Genomic DNA, 14,263 nt, shown 5'->3' on the forward strand with positions numbered 1-14,263 from the left:
AACTAAGCAGGATCTTGCAACATTGGATCACAGCCTCAAAGTACCAAAATAAAACTTTGTTGCTAGCTTTCGACGCAAGATTGCAAATTCCACAGCCACGGCCGGAATCCAGGGCTCCCGACGCGCGACAGCAGCACGACAGGGGCGGGGCCGCGGCCGTAGAGCACTGTGCCGAGACCACGTGGCCTTGGAGGCGGCTCAGGGCGCCCTTGGAAGCTCCCGGACCTGCGGTCATGGCTGGTCCAGCGCAGGCCGGTGGGTCCAGGTCCCTAGACCTGCTCCGGGCCCTGCCGCGTGTGAGCCTGGCCAATTTAAAGCCCAATCCCGGCTCCAGGAAACCGGTAAAGGACTGGTGGTGGTGCGGGAGAGCGCTGGGGGCCCGGGCAATGGCAGCGGCCTTTCTCTGCACATCAAGCCCGAGAAGTCCTTTCCTGGGGGTGTCGGGGTGGACGTAGGCTTGCCGGACCCCTGGTACCCCTTCACTGTACCGAGGAAAGTCTTTCCGCCTGCTCTGCATTCATAAAGAGAGCTTTATTTAAAAGCATATTAGAGGAGCAAACCAAGCACTACGAGATGATCGTAATTCAAATTTGGATTTAAAATGAAGTGCTCTCCTAGAAAGTGTATTTTTTCGGCATCGGAAAGACGTGAATTGGTTTGTCATTTATCTCTTCAGCAGCTCACCGAATACAGCTAGAAAAGCTGTGGTCGACGTTCGGTCATTGTAACAATTTATTGCTTACGCGAAGTGACAGCAAGTAAATTAAGGAAAAATATTTTTTAAAATAAATTAAGGGCTGGGGATGTGGCTCAAGCGGTAGCGCGCTCACCTGGCATGCGTGCGGCCCGGGTTCGATCCTCAGCACCACATACAAAGAAAGATGTTGTGTCTGCCGAAAACTGAAAAATAAATATTAAAAAATTTTCTAAAAAAAAAAAAAAAATAAATTAAGTATTTAAATAAAATAGTGTATATTGGCAACAGTTACATACGTACAGTTACATTTAAAATGAAAACATTTTCTTGATTATAATTTAAGCTTTGTTGTGGATGTTTAATTCTAGGGATCCCCCCCCCCCAGTTTTGGGCTATTACAGAACCCTAGTCCCATCCCACCCTTGCAGCTCTCCACAACTTGTATTTTGGTTATAAAAAAGTAATTACATCCTCAGAGGCACAGATACCAATAGACTATGTGTATGTTTGAGTAGCTAGAACAGTGGTTGGAACATAGTGTCAGCTAATACTGGTTGGTTGGGTGAGTGAATGACATAACCACACACACAGAGCAAAGAAGCGAAATATAGTTTTTAGAAATGTATCTGAAGATCTTAAAATTCAACTCTTTTCTTTATAGGCGAGGCGACCAAGAGGTCGGAGAAGAGGTAGAAAATGTGGGAGAGGCCATAAAGGAGAAAGGCAGAGAGGAACCCGGCCACGGCTGGGCTTCGAGGGAGGCCAGACTCCATTTTATATCCGAATCCCAAAATATGGATTTAATGAAGGACATAGGTAAGGTTGTGCAGTTTCTCAAAGTACAAACCCCTAATTTACACTGGAAATCACCTAAACAGTAATTTAGTAGAAACTTTAAATTCATTTTGGAGCTAATGTTAGAAAAAAAATCTTTTTCCTATTGGTCCTACAAATCACTTTTGTAATGAGACTTAGGCCTGGATTAGTAGTGGAAAAAAGCTCAAACATTGTACTGCAAAATGAAGATGGTAATGTCTGTGCTTCTCTCTTGTGATTTACACACACACACACACACACACATACACACACATCTGAAAATGCTAAACTCTTTTTTTCTTTTCTTTTAGGAGAGACCTAGAGGTAGAAAATTTGGCTCATGTATAAAGAAAACAGGCATTTTCAATATTATATATGTATATGTATGGTATTTGTACACACACATACACATAAACACATAATATCTAGTCCACTGTATTTACCTATTAAATGATAACTGCAATTATTTCTTTATACTCCATTACTATGTAATTCAGATAGTGGGTTAAATTTGTTAATTTGTGTACATAGGTGAAGTAAATGCTTTAGAGAGGCAAATTATTTTTAGTGGAATAAGGAAGTACTAGTTTTATTTCATTACTGCAAATTCAGCAATATTACATGCTTTTGTTATGCTCAGGAGGGTTTTATTTTGTTAAACCTTCAAAACTGATGGAAGAAAACAGAGGTCAAAGCTTTGGATTGATTTCTAGAAATTTTGGAATAATTAATTTGTATTTTCCAACTGTTACATTGTTGTTTCATAGCTTCAGACGCCAGTATCAGCCTTTGAGTCTCAAGAGACTGCAGTATCTTATTGATTTGGGTCGAGTTGATCCTACTCAACCTATTGACTTAACCCAGCTTGTCAATGGGAGAGGTGTGACTATCCAGCCTCTTAAAAGGGACTATGGTGTCCAGCTTGTTGAGGAGGTAAGTCTGAATTAGACCTCTTGGTGTTAAATAGAAGGAATTTTTAAATTCCCCGTATAATAGACTCCCTCCCCACCAGCTCCATGGGTGATACCTTTAAAGTGGAGGCCTGAAACTATGTTTTTGCCTTTATATAACATATCTATGATGAAGATTAATTTATCAATTAGAGACAGAAGAGGTTAACATCAATAATTTACTGTAGCTGTTAGCAGTCTCAGCATACAGTTTTTTTTTTCTTGTTAAGCCCAGAACTTTCACCTTTTCATTTAGAAAAAGTACTTTATGGCTTCTCTTTGGATTGTACAAAATTCGATCATCACTACTATTACGCTTTGGAGTCATTAATAAGTAAAAATAAGGGTTACTTGAATATAAATACTGTGGTGCTGTAAGAGACTAATGAGTTGGTATATACTAGAATGGGGTGGGATGGTATTAGATGTCAGCACTCAGTGCACAGTTTAAAACTTAGGATGAATTGTTTTTATTTCAGGAATTTTCTATTTGATATTTTTGGACCTGGAATGTACATCTTCTGTGTATCCTACAGCTTGCTCCCTCACTACCTTTGGTTCCCTGCTTAAAGGTGAACATATCAGGATGGTGGTTTTTGACAGCTTTTTATAAGAGTACTTGCCTTACCCTTGCAGTCACACTTTCTCCATTACCCTGCCCAAAGCATTTTTTTTGAATCTATATTAACATCTGTTATTTATTATTTAGGCATTTATGTTTCATTGTCTTCCTTTCTAGAATATAAGTTCCCCTGGGGGCAGGTAATTTGATTGCTGTTATTTTCAATAATCTTTTATGATAGTCACTCAGTGAATATTTATAGGAGAGAGGTATGGAATGAACCAAATCCTATTCTAATTGCACTAAATAAGTTTTGTTTATAGGAACTGGCCAGGAATTCATAAACATAATTTTTGTAGGTTAATCAACTACTGTTTGTTCTATGTAGGTGGGTAGATAACGTAGTGTCCACTAGGGGGAAGCATATGTTTATGGAAAAATCTTTTAGATACGTTTGAAAAAGCAGTCTCCTGATTAAACTTTTCAGATAAGATAATTTGAAAAGAGCATACCAAGTACATGATTAAGCCTCAATATTTTACTTTGGGTGTATAAGGAATCAGACATATATCTTAACATATGGGAAAATCCATGAGCTCATTAGGTCTTAAATTGCACATCCCAATATCTTCAGGTCTATGTCTATTAAACTAGCAAAAATTTTCCTGAAAACTTTACCCCAGGGCTGTGGTTGAGTAAATATAATCATACATTATTTATGGCTTTGTAAATTCTTTACATTTTCTGGATTTTACATACACAAGTACATAGTGGGTAATAAACGAAACAAGATATAAAGCTATTTCTAAAAATGCTATTTATTATACTGAGAATACTGGAACTGACATCAGTGTCCAAGAATAGGGAGATATTTACACAGTTCATGGAATAGTAATTAAAAATCAAAAATAATATGTCAAGGCCCTATTTTATGAATCCAAAGGGCCATTGATTATAAAAATTCATACTGATATTAAAGATAAAAATATGAGAATTACATTTTAGGTTTGATGGAATGTTTTTTGAAATACATGAAAATTTTTTACTCAAAGGAACCAAATTGGAAACCAGTTTTTTTTTTTTTTTTTTAAAGAGAGAGAGAGAATTTTTTAATATTTATTTTTTAGTTTTCGGCGGACACAACATCCTTGTTTGTATGTGGTTCTGAGGATCGAACTCGGGCCCCACGCATGCCAGGCGAGCACGCTACCGCTTGAGCCACATCCCCAGCCCAAAGATTTCTTTCTTTTTTTTTTTTTTTTTGTGGTGACGGGAATTGAACCCAGGGCCTTGTGCATGCAAGGCAAGCACTCTACCAACTGAGCTAAATCCCCAGCCCCCAGTTTGTTTTAACCACACCAAAATAGCAAAAAAAATTTTCTTTTCCTACAAAAGAGTGGCAGTGGTGCCATCTTTTATTTGGAAGTAAATAAAAATACCTTTTTTGTTTTCAATTTAGAGATTATAACAAAGTCTAGTGAGTACAAAATGAATTTTTGTTTTCTACCTTTTCCTAAAATGAGGGCTGACGCCCTCTAAAATTCAGGTGTTGCCAGATATTTTGTTCTTCTCACTGTTCCAACTCCCTTGTGGAAACTTTCACTTCCTCTTGGCCTCTTGATTTTTTCGGGATAAGGAAGATTAGTTTTTTATAATGCAGCAAAATGTTGTAGTTAAGAATATAAAATCTGCTGGGAGTGTAGGTCAGTGGTTGAGTGCTTGGCTAGCAAGTACAATGCTCTTGGTTCCATCCCCAGCTGCACAAAAAGAAAAACAAAAACTACCTCAAATGCTGTGACTAGGTTCTTGGATTAGAATCCTAGCTTTCTGATCATGGGCCATTTACTCAAACTCTCTGTGCTTCAGCCCCCTGTCTGTGAAGTTGGTATAGTAATAACCCTGCCATATAGTTGCTATGAACATGAATTAATCTACTATTTATCTACTATTAATGAAAACATATCCATTTCTACTTACAGAGATTTAAAATTGGTAAAACAGGGGGCCTAAATAAAATGTAAAAAAAAAAAAAAACTTTTGATAGATATTTTAAATAGAAATTATTACTAAATTACAGGTCCTTTACAGGGGAGAGTACAATTTAAAAGAAAGCTTGAGCTGGGCATGTGGTGGTCACCTGTAATCCCAGCAACTCAGGAGGCTGAGGCAAGAGGATTTCAAGTTTGAGGCCAGCCTTAGCAACTTAACAAGATCCTGCCTCAAAAATAAATTGAAGGGCTGGAGTCATAGCTTAGTGGTAGAGTGCTTGCCTAGCATGTGTGAGGCACTGGATTCAGTTCTCAGCATCACATATAAATAAATAAATAAAATAAAGGTACACCTATAACTAAACAAAAATAAAAAATAAAAGGCTGGGGATATGTCTCCATGGTAGAGGTCCTCTGGGTTCCCTCCCCAGTATACACACAAATACAAAATCAATAAAAAGGAAACGTGCCTTAATTATTTTTATTCAAGCTATTTATTAACAGACTTTGTTTTGACTATGGCAGGGTGCTGACACCTTTAAGGCAAAAATCAATATTGAAGTACAGTTGGCTTCAGAACTAGCTATCGCTGCAATTGAAAAAAACGGTGGTGTAGTTACTACAGCCTTCTATGATCCAAGAAGTCTGGGTAAGCTTGTTCTAGTAGTCATTTTCTTCTTTTCTTCTTTATTAATAACTGAGTGAATGGCAACTGTTGTTAATTTGATCCATATCTAGCATGTGGATTATCATGATACAAGAATAAAGCATGCAGCTGACAGACCAAAGACGATAAGTTTCTCAGTCTGTCCTCTGAACCCAGGCCTATGTCTGGAGTCTTTCCTTGAAAATTCAGGAGGGATCTCAAACCTAACATGTGAAAAATGTCTCTTTTACCTCATCCTATTCTTGCATTTTCCCCTGTGTAAGTGACAGCTCCATCTTTCTGGTTTCCTATTCCACATTTGGAGTCCCCTGAACTCTTTCTTTATACCCTAATAAATCCTATGAGTTTGTTCTTCATACTGTGTTCACAATCCAGCTACATGTGGTCCAAACCACCATCCTGTTGCCTGCATGACTGGGATACTTCCTACCTGACCTCTCTGTGTCTGTCCTGCCTGTGGTGGAACCTGGCACAGGATTTCATTTAAAACATGAGCTACCACAAAGGCTCCAGTGGCATCCCTGCTGCTCCTTTGAGGCTGGGTATGATCTGGACCACCTTCTGCCTCACTCCCACATTTGCTCAGTTCCATCACTGGCCACCTGCCCTGGCCTGCCTTCTCATGCCAAGCCCCTTCACCTTCAGGCTTCTTTAGCTGTTCCCTCCTCCTAGATACTTCTGGGTGCTTCCCAGATATTACTTCCTCCACCTAGAATCTTCATGGCTCTGGGCCATGAAGGAGAGATCATTTCTTCATGTACTAGGGAGGTCATTCCTGACTGTACTAAATAAAAGAGCACGTGCACATGCATAAGTACATACATGCACACATGTGTATGTAGGCCTACAGAAAAGCATATGCATGCATATATGTACCCATACCCTCAGGAACATGCATGTGCACGTACACACACATGTGCACACATATACAGTTATATCCTTTTCCCGAGTTGTGTTTGTTCTCGGTAGCCGTTACAAACCAGCAGATGTTTTTTTCTTTTCTTTTTTCTTGGTACTGAGGATTGAACCCAAGGATACTGTACCACTGAGGCACATCCCTAGCCCTTTTTTTTTTTTTGAGAATTTTAATATTTTATTTTTTAGTTTTCGGCAGACACAACATCTTTGTTTGTATGTGGTGCTGAGGATCTAACCTGGGCCGCACGCATGCCAGGCGAGCGCGCTACCGCTTGAGCCACATCCCCAGCCCCCCTAGCCCTTTTTATATTTTCTTTTGAGTCTGGGTCTCACTGAGTTGTCTAGATTGGCCTTGAACTTGTGATCCTCCTGCCTCAGGCTCCCAAGTTCCTGGGATTATAGGTGTGTGCCACCACACCCAGCTATAATTTTATTTCCCTCTCTTCCTTGGATGAGATTTTCATTCAGTTCAATTTAAATTGAAGAGATGAAAACCAAACACAGCTTGATGACTAAATGCTTTTACAAAGTATTTTTTAATGGTTTTACATTAAAATGGGAGTTAAACATTTCCTGACCAAATGGCTCAATTATAAGAAAATTCTTTTAAAATTGATGTATAAAGTAGAAAAGGAAATATTCATATTCTCTGTATGGAGAATTTAAAACAATTAGTTACCATTTCATTTTCTTCATAATTGAAAATTTATAAAAATATAAATCATAATTCTCATTTTCTTCTTATTGTAGATGAGCCTCTTAGCTTGGTCTGCCACTCATTTTTTAAAAATGTTTTTATTAGTGTATTATATTTATTTATAATAGTGAGGTTCATTTTGACACACTCATGCAAGCATGTAAAATAATTTGCTCCCATTTCAGTCCCTCATCACTCATATTTTTTAAAGTGAGCTTCCTTGAATATGAAAATGAATATTTTTCTTTACATTAATCACAAATATTTTTGGAAGGTTTTTTGATGTCAGAATATTTTTCAGTCATTGTCACCACGGAGTATGACAATGGTGTTTGCTCATCTGATGCCATTTGCTGGAGTCTAGGGAGTCATCGTCATCCTTGAGACTCTTGTGCTTGGCCTTTCCAGGCTACTCTACAGTTGTCTTGGGAGCCTTTTGTTAACTAAGCAATGAAATCACAGGTTTAACATTTAGTAGTAATTTTTTCTGAATAACTGACTTAATTGTACTTTTTCAATTATGGAAAATAAATACGCATTTTTCTTCCCTTTTTTTTAAAATTTTTTTATACTTTTTTTTTTAGCTGTTGATAGACCTTTATTTATTTATATGTGGTGCTGAGAATTGAACCCAGTGCCTCACCTATGCCAGGCAAGTGCGCTACCACCAAGCCACCGCCCCAGCTTTTCTTCCCTTTTTAAAAGGGATATTTTAAAAGTAAGAAGAGTTCTTTCTCTTTGTGATTGAACAAAGTTGATTTAGTAAAACGTTTATTTATTTTTTGGTACTCGGATTGAATGTAGGGGAGCTTTACCACTGAGTCACATCCCCAGCCCTTTTTATATTTGATTTTGAAATGGGGCCTCAGTAAGTTGCTTAGGGCCTCACTAAGTTGCTGAGGCTTGCTTTGGCTTTGAATTTTCGATCTTCTTGCTTCATCCTTCTGAACCACTGGGATTATGGCATGTACCATCATGTTGAGCCAAATTTTTTTTTTTTTTAATATTTATTTTTTAGTTTTCAGTGGACACATCTTTATTTTATTTGTATGTGGTGCTGAGGATCGAACCCAGTGCCTCGCGCATGCCAGACGAGCGCGCTACCACTTGAGCCACATCCCGAGCCCGAGCCAAATTTTTTAAAGTTTAGAATAAATTCTTCATTTTTTGAATGTTTGCTACCTCTGGGATTACATGAGTGGATCACTGCACCTGGCTGATGCCTGTTCTTTTAATGAGAAGACTTTGATCATGATGAATAATGCCTGATTTATTTTGCATTTTTGTATGATTAGGCAGCCATAAGCACGTTTTCCTAATTTATTGGAACTTTTTTTTAAAAAAATATTTTCTTTGTTGTAAATGGACACAATACCTTTATTTTATTTATTTATTTTTTGTGGGGTTGAGGATCGAACCCAGTACCTTCCACATGAGAGGCGAGCATTCTACTAGCCCACTTACTGGAACTTTTTTTTTTTTTTTTTTTAATTGTAGATGGACACATACCTTTATTTATTTTTATGTGGTGCTGAGGATCGAACCTAGTGCCTCATGCATGCAAGGCAAGTGCTCTACCACTGAGCTACAACCCTAGCCCCTTATTAGAACTTTTAATGGCTGTATCCAGTCATGTTTTAGGCCTAAAGTAAATTTGGGGTATGGGTGCATACAGTTTATTTGGTGACTGTGGACTGATGCAAACTTTTTTCTCTTCAGAGAAACAAGGTTATTCCCATATACTGTGTCTTTATTCACTCTCTAGTTCCTTACCAGAAAAAAAGAATGTTTTTAAAGTGAGGATAGCTTATATAAAGTATTTTGTGAACTTCTTTCTTAAATATATTCCAAAGGTAATTTATTTTTATTTTTTAAGAGTTGCCACAATTAGGGCTGGGGATATAGCTCAGTTGGTAGAGTGCTTGCCTTGCATACACCAAGCCCTGGGTTCAATCCCCAGCACCACCAAAAAAAAAAAAAAAAAAAAACTAAAAACCTGCCACACTCTGTTTTGTTTTATTTGTTCTTTTTTGATGTACATGACAGTAGAATATATTTTGGACATATATATACATGAAGTATAACTTCTAATTAGGATCCCATTCTTGTGGTTGTACATATGTGTGGTTTCACTGGTGGTGTATGTCCAATTTATTCTGTCTTCCCTATTCCTATCCCCTCATTCCCCATTGTCTAATTCACTGCACTTCTATTCTTTATCCCTGCCCCCGTGTTGTGTGTTAGCATCTGCATAGCAAAGAGAATATTTGGCCTTTGGCTTTTTGGGATTGGCTTATTTCACTTAGCATGATAATTTCCAGAATCATCCATTTACTGGCAAAAGTCATAAAGTCATTCTTTTTTTATGGCTCAGTTGTATTCCATTGTGTATGTATAATTTATCCATTCATCTGTTAAAGGGCACCTAGGTTCCTTCCATAGTTTAACTATTGTGAGTTGAGCTGCTATAAACATTGATGTGGCTGTGTTACTGTAGTGTGCTGATTTTAAGTCTTTTGGGTATATATCGAAAAGTGGAATAACTGGTTCAAATGGTGGGTCCATTCCACTAAGTTTTCTGAGGAATCTCCATACTGCTTTCCAGAGTGATAGCACCAATTTGCAGTCTCGCCAGCAATGGATGAGTGTACCTTTTTCCCCACATCCTTGCCAGAATGTTACTCATGTTCTTGATAATTGCCATTCTGACTGAGTGAGATGGAATCTTTTAAATTAAAATGTAGTTTTAATTTGTAGTATAGTTTTAAATTTAATTTGTTGTGTAGTTTTAAGTTGCTAGAGATGTTGAAGATTTTTTTCATATATTTGTTGACCATTTATATTTCTTCTGTGAAGTGCCTGTTCAGTTGCCACAGGTAATTTCTTGGTGAGAATATCAGATATTTAATTATCCTCTGGTATAAGTGCAGTATGTAGAATTTTTTGTCCAGAGCATAAATTAGCTTTTGGTGCCTCTGCTTTTGTCATTCTTGGTCTTGACCCTTGATAGTCAGCTTCTACTTCTGAGTGGCCTGTCTAGAGACCTCCTCCTAATGGCCATTTCTCACTTGCCCTATGCTGGGATACTGCTAGATAATGCGATGTACAAGGCACCTGTCAGATTCTTATATTCAGCTAATATTTAGTCAATGTCTAGTATTTGCTGGACACTATTCCATATGATGGAGAGATGACAGTTCACGAGTCAGAAGTCCCTTCTGGAGCTTATTGTGTGGTGGGTGAGGATCCACAGATACCTTATTATATAATAAGAACTTTGTATATATGAATGGATTAAGTCAGGGAAACTTTGTCACTGCCCTGTGATTTGTGTACTATTATTTTAAAGATCTTGGTAAGTTCTTTATTGAGCTTGTTTTGATTTATGTGATTTGTTTCGTTTCCTGCTAAGGTTAAGGTTGCATTGCTGAAGCGTGATGAGTAGGACATCATTGTTTTTTTACAACTATTTGTGTATTTGTGTAATTGTTTTGTAAACTATCAAAAGGCTGTGGCATCAGTGATATTTCATGTCTATGTATTGCCTTTTCTTACCCCTCAGAGTCAGAGGACGTGCTCAGGTACTTTTAAAGGTTTAAAAACAAAACTGAGATTGTGTAGCAATCCTTTGTTGGTTGGTTTCACAAGAGATTTCTTTGCCTATTCTGTAGTTAAAAGAATTAATTTTAATAACATTGGTTTTCCAGAAATCTTAATGAATATTTCTAATTTTTTAAACTAGTAAGATCCCCATATGAAGATATTAAATACCTTCAAAGCTGTTTGACTTGTAGTTGGGACACCTTGGTTTTCTGTTTTAGGATTTCCTATTAATGGTGTGGTTAGCAGAATTCTATCTGGTCTAATACATGTAGACAATGTCATAAAAATTTATTTTTGTGTTTTTAAACATGGGGCTTAAATAAATGTTACCTGTGTTTAGACATTCACTAATCATTTGTTACCCAGAAGTGACTTTGGCTTTCAAGATATAAACTATTTAAAATGAATTATTTGCATTTGCTTAGTCAGTACAAGCCTACTTAATAAAAAAGTTCTTGGAATTAGGTTTTCATCTCAGTAATTGAAAATTAGTAATTATAAGAAAATTTGTAACATATAGAGCCAATAATTTATATTTCTTTTTAAATTTAAAACATTTTTAGATATTCTGTGCAAACCTGTTCCATTCTTTCTGCGTGGACAACCCATTCCAAAACGAATGCTGCCCCCTGAAGCACTGGTGCCATATTATACTGATGCAAAGAACCGTGGTTACCTGGCGGATCCTGCCAAATTTCCTGAAGCAAGACTGGAACTCGCCAAGAAGTATGGCTATGTTCTACCAGATATCACTAAAGATGAACTCTTTAAAATGCTCAGTACTCGAAAGGATCCAAGGCAGATCTTCTTTGGTCTTGCTCCAGGATGGGTGGTGAATATGGCAGATAAGAAAATTCTAAAACCTACAGATGAGAATCTCCTCAAGTATTATAGCTCATGAATTCCCTTCCAGCAAAGCAGAGTTGTAGCAGAGTACCAGAAAAGGGACTGAAGCATATGGATTTCTCCAGTCATTGTATATAGTCATTTGCATTTCATGAATGTATAATTCCTCAGCTGTTAGTTGTTAGGGTAATCATATCTCTTTTTCATTTTCATCTAAAATTAAAATAACACTGCAGAAAATAAGGACTGTACATAGGAATTGACTGTGTAGATTGTGTGTCAAAGATTCAGACTCTGCTGGTTGATTGAAGGACAATTATAAATATTTAAAAATATTTCTAGTCCATCTTTTTATGATCTTTTCTTTTCTGCCTTGTTATTGTTTCATGTCAGAATTAACACCCAAGTGGAAAGAGGTTGATTAGTAGGCCTGCTCAACTAAGATTGAAGCAGGTGCTAATGAGCTGATAAAATGAGCTCCTTTTAATCAGTAGCCTCAGAGAGCTCTGCTACTCAGTGTCAAGATCAGGAAGGTGATCAGGAAAGTGAGCTTAGGCTGGTGATTGACTTTTTTTTTTTTTTTGGTACCTAGGATTAAACTCAGGGCACTTAACCACTGAGCCACATCCCAGCCCCTTTTTATTTTTTAGTTTGAGACAGGGTTTTGCTAAGTTGCTTAGGGCCTTGCTAAATTGCTGAGTCCACCATGCGGCCAGCGCATTGGTTTCATTAATGAGGTTCTTGGCATAAAAGTTAACTAGTGAGATCGAAATAAAACACACAGACTCCGTTACCTTTTTCTATGACCAGGTCCGAGTCGGCTCCCCTCTCTGGCTCCAACCTCGAACCACCTGTAGGGCAGCAAGGATTACTCAGGGCTAGCACGAGAGAGAGAGAGAGAGCGAGCACGCCAGGGAGTAGCCTTTTATTGGGGAACAAGAAATTCAGGGGAGAATTCCATCCAGTGAAGGTTGAGGGGGGCCGCACTCCAAGCTCAGGGTCAGTGATTGGCCCCCGGGGTCAGTGGTCAGTCACACCCCCACACGGACGGGTTCTCTCATCAGGAGAGGGCCGGGGAAAGCTCCGACACAGATTAGCCAGAGCGCCTCAGACCCAAACAGGGAGTCGCCCAGTCACGTGTGAGAATGGCTCTCCATAGCTGAGGCTGGCCTCAGAATTTGTAATCCTCTTGTCTTAGCCTCCAGAGCTTCTGGGATTACAGGCATGCACCACCATGGCAAGCCTAGTGAATGACTCCTAAGTAATATATTTTCTGGTAATATGGGAGATTAGAGAAACAAGAATTCCTAGCACTGATGAGATTAGACAATAATGATTAACCATTAGTATTCTGTGTCTTAAAGAAATATTCCAACAGACATAATTCTACTTATATCAGACATTGAAGACCTTTGTCCTTTAGTTATTTCAAAAAACTTTGGAAAACTTGTTCAGTGGTTATGTACACAATAAAAATGGTAATGGGAAAATTAAACTCATTTTTCTTTTGTTGTTTTTTGTTTGTTTTTGAGGTGGAGTCTTGCTATATTGAATAAGCTTTTGAACTCCTGGGCTCAAGAAGTCCTGCTTTGGCCTCCTGAGCTGATGGGAGTACAGGCTCATGCCAAAGTGCAGGACTTAAACTCAGTTTAATTTAAGAGTTAGTAAGCTAATTTAGCTTTTCAAAGATATATTGTATCTAAATCTTAAAAGCTTAATTTACCCTTGAGCAATTAAAAATTGATCTTAAGTAATAATTCTTCCACAATAGAAATAAAATGATTCTTGGCTGGTTATTTTCTTAAAATGAAAAATTAAAAAAGCTAAATCATGTAGTGTTCTGTTGTGTTAATTTTTCTACCTCATGCATTGAGGTAGAAAATTTATAAAGTAATTTATTGGGAATATACTTCAGTTTTTATCCAGGATTATGTAGTTTGGCTTGATAGCAAACCATTCCTTATACCCTGGAAATAAGAATAATCATTAAGGGGCTGGGGATGTGGCTCAAGCGGTAGCGCGTTTGCCTGGCATGCGTGCGGCCCGGGTTCGATCCTCAGCACCACATACAAACAAAGATGTGTCCGCCGAAAACTAAACAATAAATATTAAAAAAAAAAAAAATTCTCTCTCCTCTCTCTCTCTCAAAAAAAAAAAAAAAAAAGAATCATTAAGACCTTATTCTGTGGTAATATAAAATCCTAGAAATTCCAAAGGTTAGGCAAAATTTAAAAACAAGTTTTTATCTTTCAGAGTCTCCAAGTGACTCCAAGTTGGTTAGTTTTGGCTACACTTTTAAGAGTTCCAAATCACAGTGTGTGAATGAGGTAGTTTTGTTTTTTTCTCACAAAGTGGCTACCCAGTTGGGGACTGGTTGCTGGCTCTGCTGTAGGAAGTATCAGAGCCTGGGGCTTCTCCCTCCTAAACTCTCCCACTCCGAGAGTACAGTCCTCATTTTCATGATCCAAATAAGAACCAACTGGAGCAAACCAACTTTTCCTAAGGAAGGTACCTAGAGG

General features: G+C 37.9%; 1 protein-coding gene across 1 annotated transcript; it reads left to right on the forward strand.

Moving 5' to 3' along the window:
• The first annotated feature begins 169 nt into the window (after positions 1 to 169).
• On the forward strand, positions 170 to 13,243 carry Mrpl15 (mitochondrial ribosomal protein L15). The gene is made up of 5 exons (XM_046428584.2): positions 170 to 341; positions 1,359 to 1,513; positions 2,281 to 2,446; positions 5,539 to 5,662; positions 11,462 to 13,243. The coding sequence occupies exons 1-5, from the start codon at positions 234 to 236 to the stop codon at positions 11,797 to 11,799; spliced, it is 891 nt and encodes a 296-aa protein (XP_046284540.1). The 5' UTR covers positions 170 to 233; the 3' UTR covers positions 11,800 to 13,243.
• The last annotated feature ends 1,020 nt before the right edge of the window (positions 13,244 to 14,263 follow it).

This window comes from Marmota monax, unplaced genomic scaffold (genome assembly GCF_021218885.2).
Source record: "Marmota monax isolate L192 unplaced genomic scaffold, Marmota_monax_Labrador192_F-V1.1 WCK01_AAM20220418_F8-fsc00044, whole genome shotgun sequence".
NCBI classification, from domain to species: domain Eukaryota; kingdom Metazoa; phylum Chordata; class Mammalia; order Rodentia; family Sciuridae; genus Marmota; species Marmota monax.